Genomic DNA, 14,120 nt, shown 5'->3' with positions numbered 1-14,120 from the left:
CATATAGATTGGGCTAACCAAACTGAAAACAATACGGTGGAGGAGGATTTCCTGGAGTGCATAAGGGATGGTTTTTTAGACCAATATGTCGAGGAACCAACTAGGGAGGAGGCCATCTTAGACTGGGTGTTGTGTATTGAGAGAGGATTAATTAGCAATCTCGTTGTGCGAGGCCCCTTGGGGAAGAGTGACCATAATATGGTGGAATTCTGCATTAGGATGGAGAATGAAACAGTTAATTCAGAGACCATGGTCCAGAACTTAAAGAAGGCTAACTTTGAAGGTATGAGGCATGAATTGGCTAGGATAGATTGGCGAATGATGCTTAAGGGGTTGACAGTGGATGGGCAATGGCAGACATTTAGAGACTGTATGGGTGAACTACAGCAATTGTACATCCCTGTCTGGCGTAAAAATAAAAAAGGAAAGGTGGCTCAACCGTGGCTATCAAGGGAAATCAGGGATAGTATTAAAGCCAAGGAAGTGGCATACAAATTGGCCAGAAATAGCAGTGAACCCGGGGACTGGGAGAAATTTAGAACTCAGCAGAGGAGGACGAAGAGTTTGATTAGGACAGGGAAAATAGATTACGAGAGGAAGCTTGCAGGGAACATTGAAATGGACTGCAAAAGCTTCTATAGATATGTAAAGAGAAAACATAGGTCCCCTGCAGTCAGAATCAGGGGAAGTCATAACGGGGAACAAAGAAATGGCAGACCAATTGAACAAGTACTTTGTTTCGGTATTCACTAAGGAGGACACAAACAACCTTCCAGATATAAAAGGGGTCAGAGGGTCTAGCAGGAAGGAGGAACTGAGGGAAATGCTTATTAGTCGGGAAATTGTGTTGGGGAAATTGATGGGACTGAAGGCCGATAGATCCCCAGGGCCTGATGGTCTGCATCCCAGAGTACTTAAGGAGTTGGTCTTGGAAATAGCGGATGCATTGACAGTCATTTTCCAACATTCCATCGACTCTGGATCAGTTCCTATGGATTGGAGGGTAGCCAATGTAACCCCACTTTTTAAAAAAAGGAGGGAGAGAAAACAGGGAATTATAGAGCGGTCAGCCTGACATCGGTAGTGGGTAAAATGATGGAATCAATTATTAAGGATGTCATATCAGTGCATTTGGAAAGAGGTGACATGATAGGTCCAAGTCAGCATGGATTTGTGAAAGGGAAATCATGCTTGACAAATCTTCTGGAATTTTTTGAGGATGTTTCCAGTTGAGTGGACAGGGGGAGAACCAGTTGATGTGGTGTATTTGGACTTTCAGAAGGCTTTCGACAAGGTCCCACACAAGAGATTAATGTGCAAAGTTAAAGCACATGGGATTGGGGGTAGTGTGTTGATGTGGATTGAGAACCGGTTGGCAGACAGGAAGCAGAGTAGGAGTAAATGGATATTTTTCAGAATGGCAGGCAGTGACTAGTGGGGTACGCAAGGTTCTGTGCTGGGGCCCCAGCTGTTTACATTGTACATCAATGATTTAGACGAGGGGATTAAATGTAGTATCTCCAAATTTGCGGATGACACTAAGTTGGGTGGCAGTGTGAGCTGCGAGGAGGATGGTATGAGGCTGCAGAGTGACTTGGCTCGGTTAGGTGAGTGGGCAAATGCATGGCAGATGAAGTATAATGTGGATAAATGTGAGGTTATCCACTTTGGTGGTAAAAACAGAGACACAGACTATTATCTGAATGGTGACAGATTAGGAAAAGGGGAGGTGCAACGAGACTTGGGTGTCATGGTACATCAGTCATTGAAGGTTGGCATGCAGGTACAGCAGGCGGTTAAGAAAGCAAATGGCATGTTGGCCTTCATAGCGAGGGGATTTGAGTACAGGGGCAGGGAGGTGTTACTACAGTTGTTCAGGGCCTTGGTGAGGCCACACCTGGAGTATTGTGCACAGTTTTGGTCTCCTAACTTGAGGAAGGACGTTATTGCTATTGAGGGAGTGCAGCGAAGGTTCACCAGACTGATTCCCGGGATGGCGGGACTGATATATCAAGAAAGACTGGATCAACTGGGCTTGTATTCACTGGAGTTCAGACGAATGAGAGGGGATCTCATAGAAACATTTAAAATTCTGACGGGTTTAGACAGGTTAGATGTAGGAAGAATGTTCCCAATGTTGGGGAAGTCCAGAACCAGGGGACACAGCCTAAGGATCAGGGGTAAGCCATTTAGGACCGAGATGAGGAGAAACTTCTTTACCCACAGAGTGGTGAACCTGTGGAATTCTCTACCACAAAAAGTTGTTGAGGCCAATTCACTAAATATATTCAAAAAGGAGTTAGATATCGTCCTTACTACTAGGGGGATCAAGGGGTATGGCGAGAAAGCAGGAATGGGGTACTGAAGTTGCATGTTCAGCCATGAACTCATTGAATGGCGGTGCAGGCTCGAAGGGCCGAATGGCCTACTCCTGCACCTATTTTCTATGTCGTAATTTTACCATTGGGCTATACTGCCATCTCTTTTTGAGGGATCTTCCTGGCAAAGTATCACCTGGTTTCTTGGCGGCCATCGGCTGTTGTTTGGGTGGGCCTCGGCTTCCACCAAGTTCGGGCCCATGGTCACCATTACTAATGCTAGCTTTTTCATTCCAGATTTATCTAAGTAACTGAATTTAAAGGATCAAAGGCAGCAATACTGCAATAGCCCTACATGAGACTGAGGTTTAAGGACTCCTCTGTCTATTGGCCTCCATAACAAATATTGTTTTCTTATACCTGCCAAATTGTCATCCTCCTCTCATGGCGGCAGTAACTTCTTGGTGGAGTTCAGTTCTTCAGAAGCCAAACAACATTGTTAATATTGAGCCTAGGTGGTTAGGGTTCATCAGGGTGGAGGAGGCAGAGGAAATCAAAGCCTTGTTTGATCCCATCCTCAACTGATTGCCCCACGTGCTTCTTGCAGGATTTACTCGATCATTCAAGAGTCCAGATGATTTTTCCCTCCCTCACCCAGTTAAAGGAGCTCCTCCATTGTGTACCACAGACCAGTAATCAAACTCGGGTTCTTCCTGGTCCAGTTAAAGCAATGAGAGAAGTCCATAAAATAGCTCTTAAAGAGATCTTGAAACAAATCAACATGTATTTGAAATTTGACATACTATGATACGGTTTTTATATTTGAAGCTGGAACTAGTTTGAACACATTTATAGGCAACAAAAATGTGTTTTGGTCACAAATTAATGTTCATCAGTATTCAAATTTAACAATAAACTCAAGGTGGACTGATATATTAAGCTCCCTGATATATTTTTGAAAAACAAACCTGAAAGTTGCATTTAATTTGAATATAGTTAGATGGTTTCATACAAGCAGTCTGTCAAATGTGTTAGCTGGCAATAAATAGGTCCTATGCCAATTAAAGTGCAGGAGCTGTTTATTGTGAATGACACATTATACTACATTTTAGAACCATTTACTTTATAGTAGCTGATAAATTTTGTAGTCCTGAAATGAAAGTAATGCCGATGACGATGTCGCAATAAAATGACACTTGCAATATTTCAAATGAATACAAGTTAGTGATGATGGCTTCATTGTGACCACATGATGGTTGAGCAACACATTTGCTGATGTATTGCAGTATAAAGCTTAGTCCTGTGGCTTTGTTCTTCTGTTGCAATCAACCCATTATTAGATCATGTGTAGTAAGTCAATGCGTCACCAGGAGTGTTAGGTTGAGGCACCATAGTAGGAAATGTGGGTTTTATTTCCCCATTCTACCAATCTCAACTATATCAGTGTATGGAGATGCTGAACAATAGCCAGGCCTCTCCCTGTGAGAAAGGAAGAAAAAAAAGCAGAGAGATTCCCCTTGAACTCCACTCACCTGCCTCCTAATAGTTATTTAAGTAGAATGGACAGAGGGCCATTGGCATTCTTTCTGCCTTTATTATTGATGCTACTTCCTGAGGACAGAAAAGGGGGAATTTGAAATCAAGAATGAAAATATCACATTAAAATTGCGCATGATACTGCTACACATAATAAGCTGCAGGACCATAAATTGGTAATCTTTAATTTGTATTTTCTTATAATTTTACACATTTAACTCGTTTGTTTTTCAAACTTAAGATTCGGTTATTCTAAGACCAGCACAACATTATTTGAAGAGCTTCAAGCACCATTTGAGGTTTTCATTATTAGAAATGTTGACTGGCTGATAATATTACCCTGTAATTCCACTGATGCTCTTTAAAATGTCACCAATACCCAGGATAGAACAGGGTCAAATCACTGTGCCTCCATTATCACACTTTTCAGAACATGCCATATAGTTTTAAACCAAGGATGGTTTCTTTTTTTGTTTTCAAGCCAACATCCACTTTGTTAACTCTACTGTAGATGATGTACCTACATTTGATCACCTCTGAACAGGTTCATCATTGTAGAGTAAATGATTGAAGGGCTACTACTATTCCAGTTGTCAGGTTAATGAAAACTGTTCTGGGGTAAATGTTATAAGTTGCTTGTGCCTCATCGACAAAGAACAGATTGGACAATAGGTTATAGAGGTCAGCACGTTTGCTTTATGACAATAGTCAGAAAAGTTAAACAGCACAAATCAGGTGCACTGATCTCCACACCTAGTTATTTGAGTTACATAAGAACATAAGAATTAGGAACAGGAGTAGGCCATCTAGCCCCTCAAGCCTGCTCCACCATTCAAAAAGATCATGGCTGATCTGGCCGTGGACTCAGCTCCACTTACCCGCCCGCTCCCCATAACCCTTAATTCCCTTATTGGTTAGTGTTGAGTGAATATCTGCACCGGGAGCACAGACATGTAAATTTTTTCTCTATATGTCAAAAGAAATGTGAACTCAGCAAAACAGTTTCCAAAATGAGTTCTCCATGGACTCTATGGGCTAGACTTTCCTCTTTATTTTCGGCAGTTTTCTCGGCGGTACTGCTCTTTTTCAGCGGAAAACCATCCGGCGAAAGTTTCCACCATTTTTTTTTAAGAGTTCCGCCGACATTTTCAAATTACCACTGAGGAGCAGACTGCCGGCGTGCACTGCCGAGAAAACCACCACTGTCCAAGTTTGGGCTCAGCGGTGACCCGTAGGTAAGATTTTTAAAAAACGCCCACGAAAAACTGCCGGAACAGGGTGGTAGGTAAGTACCCTGCAAAGAAAGGTAAGTTAAAGGTTTTTTTTAATAATTATTTAAGAATTCTTTCACGATGATTAAGTTAAAAAGGGTTTTGCGAATGTTTTCTAAATTTTTATTTTTTGTTTCATTGAAAAAATATTTTTTGAGTTTTCCCTCCCTCCCTAGGCCTAACCGCAACCTCGGTCTAAATTTGCCCATTCTGGTTAAGAACTGCCCATTTTGCCAAGGATCACATTTAACCACCAAGAATATCCGTGTAAGATCCATTTTCTCGCTGGGCGGTATTTTTTCCCTTCTTTAGGGAATTTTTCACTAGCATTATTTGAAGAATCTTAGCAGTCTTTTTGGGAGTCAATCCGACGGTGGGGGGCTGTCGGGAAAGTCTAGCCCTGAGTCTTTGAAAACGAATGTATCCATGATTCTGCTCGATTCAAGTGCTTAGGTATCTGTTTTGGATGCTCAATGTACATAGAGCACTTGTAATTAGAGACTGGAGTGATTCTAATCTGAATTGTTCTCAGTTTCCTCTCCCAAAGGCACTAACTGATGCTTGGATATGGTTCCATGATACCCCTCTGATATCTCACTTATTTATCCACTAAAACATCAGAAGAGCTGGAGTGATTCTAAGGTGTACTGGTAATTATGGCAAATTTACATTATATACACTCAGACTAAAGGCTCTGACTACAAACACATTCTGCTACAAAGTACCCATTAATACAATTTAATCTTTACCACATTTTTGCCATTGAAGGTTTTCAAAATGCAAAACCTCCAAACACCAGAGTTCAGGTTTAGCTCTTTGTTCTTCAGATGTTTATTTTTTTACTCGCAAGTCCAATGCACATTCGGTCAGTAGCTGCATCCAAATCAGGCCTCCAAAACAAAGTAGGAAATTGGAAGAGCGGGGAAAAGTGCCGTGAAAAGCAGCAACAGATCTGAAGTCCAAGCATAGTGCACTTTGAAGAAAATGAATGGTTTGGTAGTTGGAGCAGAGAATAAACAATTCATATGCCAGATCATGGACAATTTTTGTGATGGTTGAAATAGGAAGAAAAAGCAGCAACCTATTTCAGACAAAGTGACTGGAAGTATGTTGGCATGTGTATATATTTATGTATATGTGTATGTATTTTTGTATGCGTGTATGTATATATGTGTGTGTATATATGTGTTTCTTTATTACATAACAGAAGACATGGAACATTGTTCCTGTTAATGAAATGGCATTACTACATGTTAAGTTAATATGTACAGCCACCATTTGTATAGTTAAATAAATAACTCCATTGAACAGTGCAACAGGATCACCTACTTTCAATATCTACAAAGGCAAATATGAAGTATATATACAAATGCTTACAATTTGAATTTAAAATAAATTCCACAAATGTGCATATACAGTAACCAGAACAGCTTATCTTTACGCCCATTAAGCAATAAGTCAAAGCCATTTGGAAAAATTGGATAATTTTTACAAAGAAAAAAAACACAAATCATAGGCGATTCCTAAACAAAAAATATGTAACTTACATAAATATTCAATATTTGGTATATAACTTAGACTTATCAAGTAAACTGGTCACCGCCTTGCCAGTTAAAACTATACATTTTACAAAAAACAAAACAATTATATATATATATAAATATTATATTTTGAATTTCCCACCCCACTAATTGATGATACATGCATCTGTGTGTTCTGAATTTTAAAAGTTCGGGAAGGAAAAAAATTAAAGTAGCTGTATTAACGACAAATTTTCTAAAATAGGCCAATTGTAGTTGGCATGATTAAAAGAAGCAAATACATCATTCTGACTCTGAAGCAGATATAGTGGTTAAAACTACATTATTTTGTAAATGATTTCCAAATGTTTTGAGTACAAATAGAATGATACTATATATACAGTACATAGTACCAGTACTTATAAAATACTTGTATCTTAATTACCTCTGACGTGTAAGGCAAGACTAAATTCCCCAATCCCACCCCACCTCCAGAGAGGTCTTTAAACATGAAAAGATTTATTTTTAAAAACAAAAGTTGTGCATGCAGAAATTAGACTTTTGAGGAAAAGAAAAAATAAATTATGTGCTGATCCAACCTTTCCTGAATACACAGGAGGTTGATTTTTCCCCCCACATATGTTGCTTAAGAACATTAACAGTAGTTTGATAGTAACACTTATTGTTCAGCCGGCAGCAATCAAAACCAAACCAAAAACACAGAGCGCAGTACAGCACTAGGAGACCTGTAATTGTACCATGTTTTTAAATGAAATACGTTGAATCTATTTCCATGCTGCGGCAGCAACAACTGTATGAAATCTCAAGTGTACAATAACTTTTACAACAGATGAATCAGGTAAATATGTACATTTTCTTTTACACACACAAAACTAAAAGGGACATAAAGGAGTCGTGTAGGCAGAGTTATTGGCGGATGTACACATCCTGGTTCCACTCGCTGACATCATTCCTTTTTCTGGACGCAACATCCCCATCCTTCTCACAATATCGATCCTTTGATTTATGCCGACTGCGCTGTTTATTGCGTTCATTATGGTCCTGTTCTCGATCTTGTTCCTTAGAACGATGCCGCGACTCTCTGTGCCTGTGGGTGCTGTCACCTTGCAATTCTTCCGTGTGATTGTGGTCCTGGTGTGAGCTGTAATGATCGCCATGACTATCCGTATAATCATCCTTTGGTTCTATGTACACAGAATCCCTGCTGTTTTCCATTTCTGAATCAAATGTTGCCTGTCTCTCTAGGCCCCGACTCGCAGTGCCCCGGTGATTGTGGTGCTTTGTAGATGAAGAAGTTCGATGTTGCGACTTTTTCACCGGCTCAGGTTGTTTCTCTTCCTCCTGGGAAGCAGTTCTCTCAGGTCCTGAACGTAGCTGTTTTTGCTCGCCCTGTTTTGGTTCCCCCTAGTTAGTACCACACCATGCAACAATCCAGTTAGTGAGAATTTCACAATTTAAGAAACACTACCTAAGGCTGAAGATGCATGCACTATACACAACCCAGCCTTCACCTAAATTTAATAGCTTAAAGTTAATGTCTTTTTTTGCTAACCTTTTTAATACAATAAACATCTTCATTTGGTTACTGAAGCAAAGCAATTACTGTCAAAGTGACTTCAAGTAAAACAATCCAAGTGTTAATTAAATCAATACTGTGAAACTAATACTGAAAATGGTTAAATTAAATCAAATGTTATGATCTTGTGGGTACCATTCAGCATCAACTTAATTCTACAGCCTCTCTTCAAACATTTGCATATTGAACCCACATTAACCTGATGGTTATGAATGCTTTTTAAATAAGCATGCAGCGTTCAAACCGCATAAGTCTATAATGCCTATTTCACATTGGGGTCAAGAAACCACCTGTGAGAATATAGACTAATGGGCGTATGCCGTAACCACTCAACATTCCTTTGTTAGCTTTACTTTGATGATTAATCACAACTACCATAAAGTGATTTTCTCATGCAAAGCTGCTGCCCATTAGGAGATGCTGGCAAAAGAAATAGCATTTTTCAACAAAGCTTCGGTTAGATTCTATCCTGAAGCTGGAAGGTAATTAAATGTCTTCATCTCTAGTGCAATGTGATTGTCACAAATCTCTTTGCTTTGTCCGTCTTCCTCTGCATCCCAGAAATGAAGGTTAGGTTGGAGAGAAGCAAGAACTTGTACCTGTAGATTGGAGACTGGTGCTGGACTTGTAGGAAGAGCTGCAGTGGCCATTGTACGGCTGAGGAGAGGGTTGGGAGGATTGCTGCTAGGAGGGTGGGTAGCTCTCCAGTAAGCTTCCAGGTAGTCAGACAGGTGCTCACAGGCATCTTCCAGCTGATTTTCATCAAGAATTACATCAAACAGTTCCTGGAGAAATGGCAGAATCTTTAAATGTGATTTCTATCAACAAGACAACGTTTGAATGCAAGTTGTGTTTTGTTGAGACAAAAATTACATATTTTATTTTAAATTGTTTAATGTACTTGGTGCAGTACAGGTTACTGTTACCATGTAATTGAGTGAGCATTTAATGGCCCAGATTTTACGGGGCCTATGACAGCATACACCACCGTAGGTGCTGTGAACAGCCCCACAAGTTCTGGGTTTCCACATGCGCTGTGCATGTGCGAAAACCCGGAACTTGCAATCTGTCAAGTTTTTCCTGGCCAGATCGTCTGCATCTGCTGTAAATCCACTTTCGCTGGTGCAGAGTTAGGCTATTTGCCCAGCTACTGCCCAACGATTACACAGGAAACCTTTATGCCTGGTAAAAGCAGGCATAAGGCCTTCATTCACCAGAGTAAGGGTTAAAATAAATGTTAAAATAAATTTGTTTAAATGATTTAAACATTCACTTACATTTGAAATTAGTTTAGGTTATTTTTACATTTATTTTTCAAAAATTGTAATTTTAATTTTAAATGTTTGATTAAAGGGTAATTTAAATAAATTTTAACCTGTGATTATTTATTTTTTATTTCAGTGTTCTGAAATTGTATTTGTTACGTCATTCCTACTATGCTTATGGGAATTTCATATGTAAATGGAATCCCCACAAGCATAATAGGAATCCCCTTTGTCATTGGTTGGCCTAGCCCACGTGATCCTAGGGACGCTTGCGAACCCCATACCCCTGGGATGAGTGGGCCTTTACGCAGTCGCACGCCTGCAGGCCCAGGGCCGCAAGAGTAAGTACGGAGCAGGTAAGTACGGAGTTTTCTTGCGGTTTGGAGGTCCACGTGAGTGGCAAGTCTCCGAATGCAATTTCCAGGCCATTGTGTTTGTATTAAATTCCTCCCTTCACTGTATTATTAGAAGATAACCCTATTTTAAATTGGTTTACACCTTTGTTAAAATAACATTGAGAGTCATTTCTACCCTAGTAACTAATCTGTCCCATATCTGGTATCGGATTTTGTTTCAATAAAAGTTTTTATGTTGAGCTGCAATGAGGGCCATTGAAACAGAGAACATTATAACAGGCTTTAAATGTTTTTAATTTGCACTTTGTTACTGTATTCTAGTCAACTTTCTGTGATGTTGCTCACACGAAAAGATAAAAATAAAAACTATGGGCTAAAAATTGCGAACGGAGGCCTCCGACCAAAATTTTTTTAACAAAGTACCTGGTGGTCCAGGAGGAACGAACACTTGTGTTCCAAGGCCTAGATGTGCAGCCCAGCTTAGGGGCCTACGTATTCCAGGAGCGTATGCGCATCCTGGGATCACATGGGCCTGGACCACCAATCACAATGTAGTATTCTCATTCATAGTAATGGGAGTTTCGAGCTCCCATTACTATCAATGAGAATACCCCTAAAATCCTTTCTCCCAGGAATGCATTGGAACTGTCAAAAGACATTTTGACAGATCGGAAGTGCTGGTTTTAGACGCATGCTCATCGAAAACCTACAACCAGCACTTGCGGGGCCTCTACGGGTGCACGTCATACACGCCCGTAGAGACCCCAATTTTTTGCCCTATCTCTAACTTGTCTACCATTCTAATTATTTCTATTAACATCTCTTAGCAAAAGCAGACATTTTCATTGCAGTTTGAGACTGGATTAGCAAAAATTAGAGCACTTGGAATTGGAGGGCTTAAAGGGTTAAATTATACATAAACTTGGTTTGTATTGCCTCGAGTTGAGAAGGTGTTTAAAATGATTAAGGGATTCGATAGAGCAGATAGAGAAAAATATTTTTTCTGGTGGGAAAATCCAAAGGGGGGTATAATCTGAAAATTTAAGCTAGAAAATTTAGGAGTAAAATCAGGAGGCACTTTTTCACACAAAGGGTAGTGGGAATTTTTGAATTCACTCCTCCAAAAGGCTGTTGATGCTGGGTCACTTGAGATCGCTAGATTTTTGTTGGGCAAGGGTTTCAAGGGATATGGAACAAAGACAGGTAAATGGAGTTAAGGCACAGATCCACCATGATCTAATTAAATGGTAGAACAGGCTCGAGGAGCTGAATGACCACCTACTCCTAAATATACTCAAGTGAAAATTGAAATGAACTAGAACATCATTCACCTCTCGAGGCAAAATGATGTAACCAGTCCAAAATCAGGAAATACATTTTACAATGTAGCACTCCCAGTTCACAGCAGCATGAGATCAGGAGTGAACATCAGGAACTTGGATGAGGAGGTCACTATGTCTGTTTAGTGGCCCTAATGATTTTATTAAGAGCATAAGAAATCGGACACAGTCTTAGAATAAGGGGTAGGCCATTTAGGACTGAGATGAGGAGGAACTTCTTCAGTCAGAGAGTTGTTAACCTGTGGAATTCCCTACCGCAGAGAGTCGTTGATGCCAGTTCAGTGAATATATTCAAGAGGGAGTTAGATATAGCCCTTACGGCTAAAGGGATCAAGGGGTATGGAGAGAAAGCGGGAAAGGGGTACTGAGGTGAATAATCAGCCATGATCATATTGAATGGTGGTGCAGGCTCGAAGGGCCGAATGGCCTACTCCTGCACCTATTTTCTATGTTTCTATGTCTATGTTTCTAGACCATGTGACCTTTCAAGAAGACAGTATCTCTCGATTCCCTTAGAATCCAAAAATCTATCGATCTCAGCCTTGAATATACTCAAAGACTGAGCCTCCACAGCCCTCTGTGGTACAGAATTCCAAAGATTCACAACCCTTTGAATGAAGAAATTCCTCCTCATCTCAATCCTAAACGGCCAACCCCTTATCCCAAGACTATTCCCTTGTTCTAGACTCTCCAGCCAGGGGAGAAAAAAAACACGCATCATCAAGTCCTGCACATGAATTCCTAAGGTGCATTAAATTTAAAAAAAAGACTTGCACTAATATGTCACCTTACCACACTTTTTACAAGACATCTCAAAGTACTTCACACACACTGGGGTCGAAATTGGTTTGCTTTATGCCCATTGTTCAGGTTTAAAACAGGCGCAAAGCGTACCAACTTAGCAGCGGAACTGCCTGCACCCAATCTGCAGCTGGTCCCACTGCTAAATTCTTGGGGATCACTTATTAGGCGTCCGCCCAAGGTGTAAGGTAGCTTAAATATGTTTACGAGGATCCAATGCATGTTTAAGGACCCCGTTACAAGATTACTTATTGATTTCTATGTTTCTATGAGTGGGGCAAGTGTTGGGCCATCAACAAAAGATGTGTTTGTTTTTTATTTTTAATTACACTTTCGGTGAAGCCAGGAGGAACAGGAGTGCACTCCCAACTCCAGTCCTGTTGATCGGCGCGTGCTCACACCCCCCCCCCCCCCCCACCCACCTATCCATCCCCAGAACTAACCCGTGAACCGCTGGCAGCAGGCCAAAATTCATTTTTCTGATGGGACGAGCTGCCGGTGGAGGCAGACAGGTACTGGCAGCTCGCCACAAACATGTGGATAAGACACATGGCCAAAATGTATGCCAGCCTCAGGCCTCTGTTCGGTTGTGCATTGCTCATGAAAAGTGGTCCAGACACAGTCTGGGCATCATCTCACTACTTCTTCCTGATTTACTTTGTTTTCTATTTTGTACTTTGCTACATTTTGGGTGGCTTATTCTGTGGGCCTTGGTGCTCCAGTTTAATGCCTCAATTAAAAAAAAACTTCACTTGTAAAAATGTTAACAGTATTTTAGGATTCCCCATAAAGTATCCTTCGGAGACCAACAAGTCATGTCAACAAGGAGATGGCAATTCCCGCAATACTTCTTATTTCAGCTGTTGTTAGCTTGTATGTAATTAAAACAGAAAAAGCTGGAAAAGGACAACATGATTCAGGCAGCACTTGAGAGAGAAAGACAGACTGGGAATTTCCTCGGAGCTGCTCCTGCAGCGGGGTTTCCGATGTACCTCTGGCCAAGATATGGTGGTAGAGTGGGAGCAACTCAGAGGAAATTCCCATTTTGTTGTAACTTTGGGCCGGATCTTGCTGAAGTGGGACATCTTGCGGCATACACCATTACTTAGACATTTTCCTGTACCCTTCAGCTCAAAATGGTTTTGTGCCGTAACTTGCTGGAAATACAAACATAACAGAGTGCCGAGGGCAAGGGGGCATCTGGGATCTTAGTGAATGGTGAGACCAACAGTCTATCTCCTTAACCAATGAGATTTAAGGCTTGAGAAAGAAAGAGGAACAATGGAGAAGGCGGGTGAATTAAAAGTCAAATCAAGTACAGAAAGAAAACTAGAAGGGGAAAGAAGGAGGAAGAGAGAAAACAGGGAATTATAGACCGATCAGCCTGACATCGGTAGTGGGTAAAATGATGGAATCAATTATTAAGGATGTCATAGCAGCGCATTTGGAAAGAGGTGACATGATCGGTCCAAGTCAGCATGGATTTGTGAAAGGGAAATCATGCTTGACAAATCTTCTGGAATTTTTTGAGGATGTTTCCAGTAGAGTGGACAAGGGAGAACCAGTTGATGTGGTATATTTGGACTTTCAGAAGGCCTTCGACAAGGTCCCACACAAGAGATTAATGTGCAAAGTTAAAGCACATGGGATTGGGGGTAGTGTGCTGACGTGGATTGAGAACTGGTTGTCAGACAGGAAGCAAAGAGTAGGAGTAAATGGGGACTTTTCAGAATGGCAGGCAGTGACTAGTGGGGTACCGCAAGGTTCTGTGCTGGGGCCCCAGCTGTTTACACTGTATATTAATGATTTAGACGAGGGGATTAAATGTAGTATCTCCAAATTTGCGGATGACACTAAGTTGGGTGACAGTGCGAGCTGCGAGGAGGATGCTATGAGGCTGCAGAGCGACTTGGATAGGTTAGGTGAGTGGGCAAATGCATGGCAGATGAAGTATAATGTGGATAAATGTGAGGTTATCCACTTTGGTGGTAAAAACAGAGAGACAGACTATTATCTGAATGGTGACAGATTAGGAAAAGGGGAGGTGCAATGAGACCTGGGTGTCATGGTACATCAGTCATTGAAGGTTGGCATGCAGGTACAGCAGGCGGTTAAG

At 41.0% G+C, this 14,120-nt stretch overlaps 1 protein-coding gene across 4 annotated transcripts in view; it reads right to left on the bottom strand.

The window, feature by feature from the left end:
- Window positions 1-3,391: 3,391 nt before the first annotated feature.
- Window positions 3,392-14,120, bottom strand: part of LOC139264624 (voltage-dependent L-type calcium channel subunit beta-2-like) — a 159,772-nt gene continuing 149,043 nt past the window's right edge. For 3 of the 4 annotated variants that reach the window (XM_070881370.1, XM_070881372.1, XM_070881371.1), the window contains 2 exons: window positions 8,842-9,027; window positions 3,392-8,070 (listed from right to left, as the gene is read on the bottom strand). In XM_070881370.1, coding sequence (XP_070737471.1) covers window positions 7,573-8,070; window positions 8,842-9,027 — 684 coding nt within the window. In that variant the 3' untranslated portion in view covers window positions 3,392-7,572. Of the gene's footprint in view, window positions 9,028-14,120 lie in introns of all 4 variants that reach the window. The other variant, XM_070881373.1, reaches the window with a different exon arrangement.

The sequence above is a fragment of the Pristiophorus japonicus genome, chromosome 5 (genome assembly GCF_044704955.1).
Source record: "Pristiophorus japonicus isolate sPriJap1 chromosome 5, sPriJap1.hap1, whole genome shotgun sequence".
NCBI lineage: Eukaryota > Metazoa > Chordata > Chondrichthyes > Pristiophoridae > Pristiophorus > Pristiophorus japonicus.
Note: the sequence above shows the minus strand (reverse complement) of the source record. Positions and strands in the feature narration are given on the sequence as shown.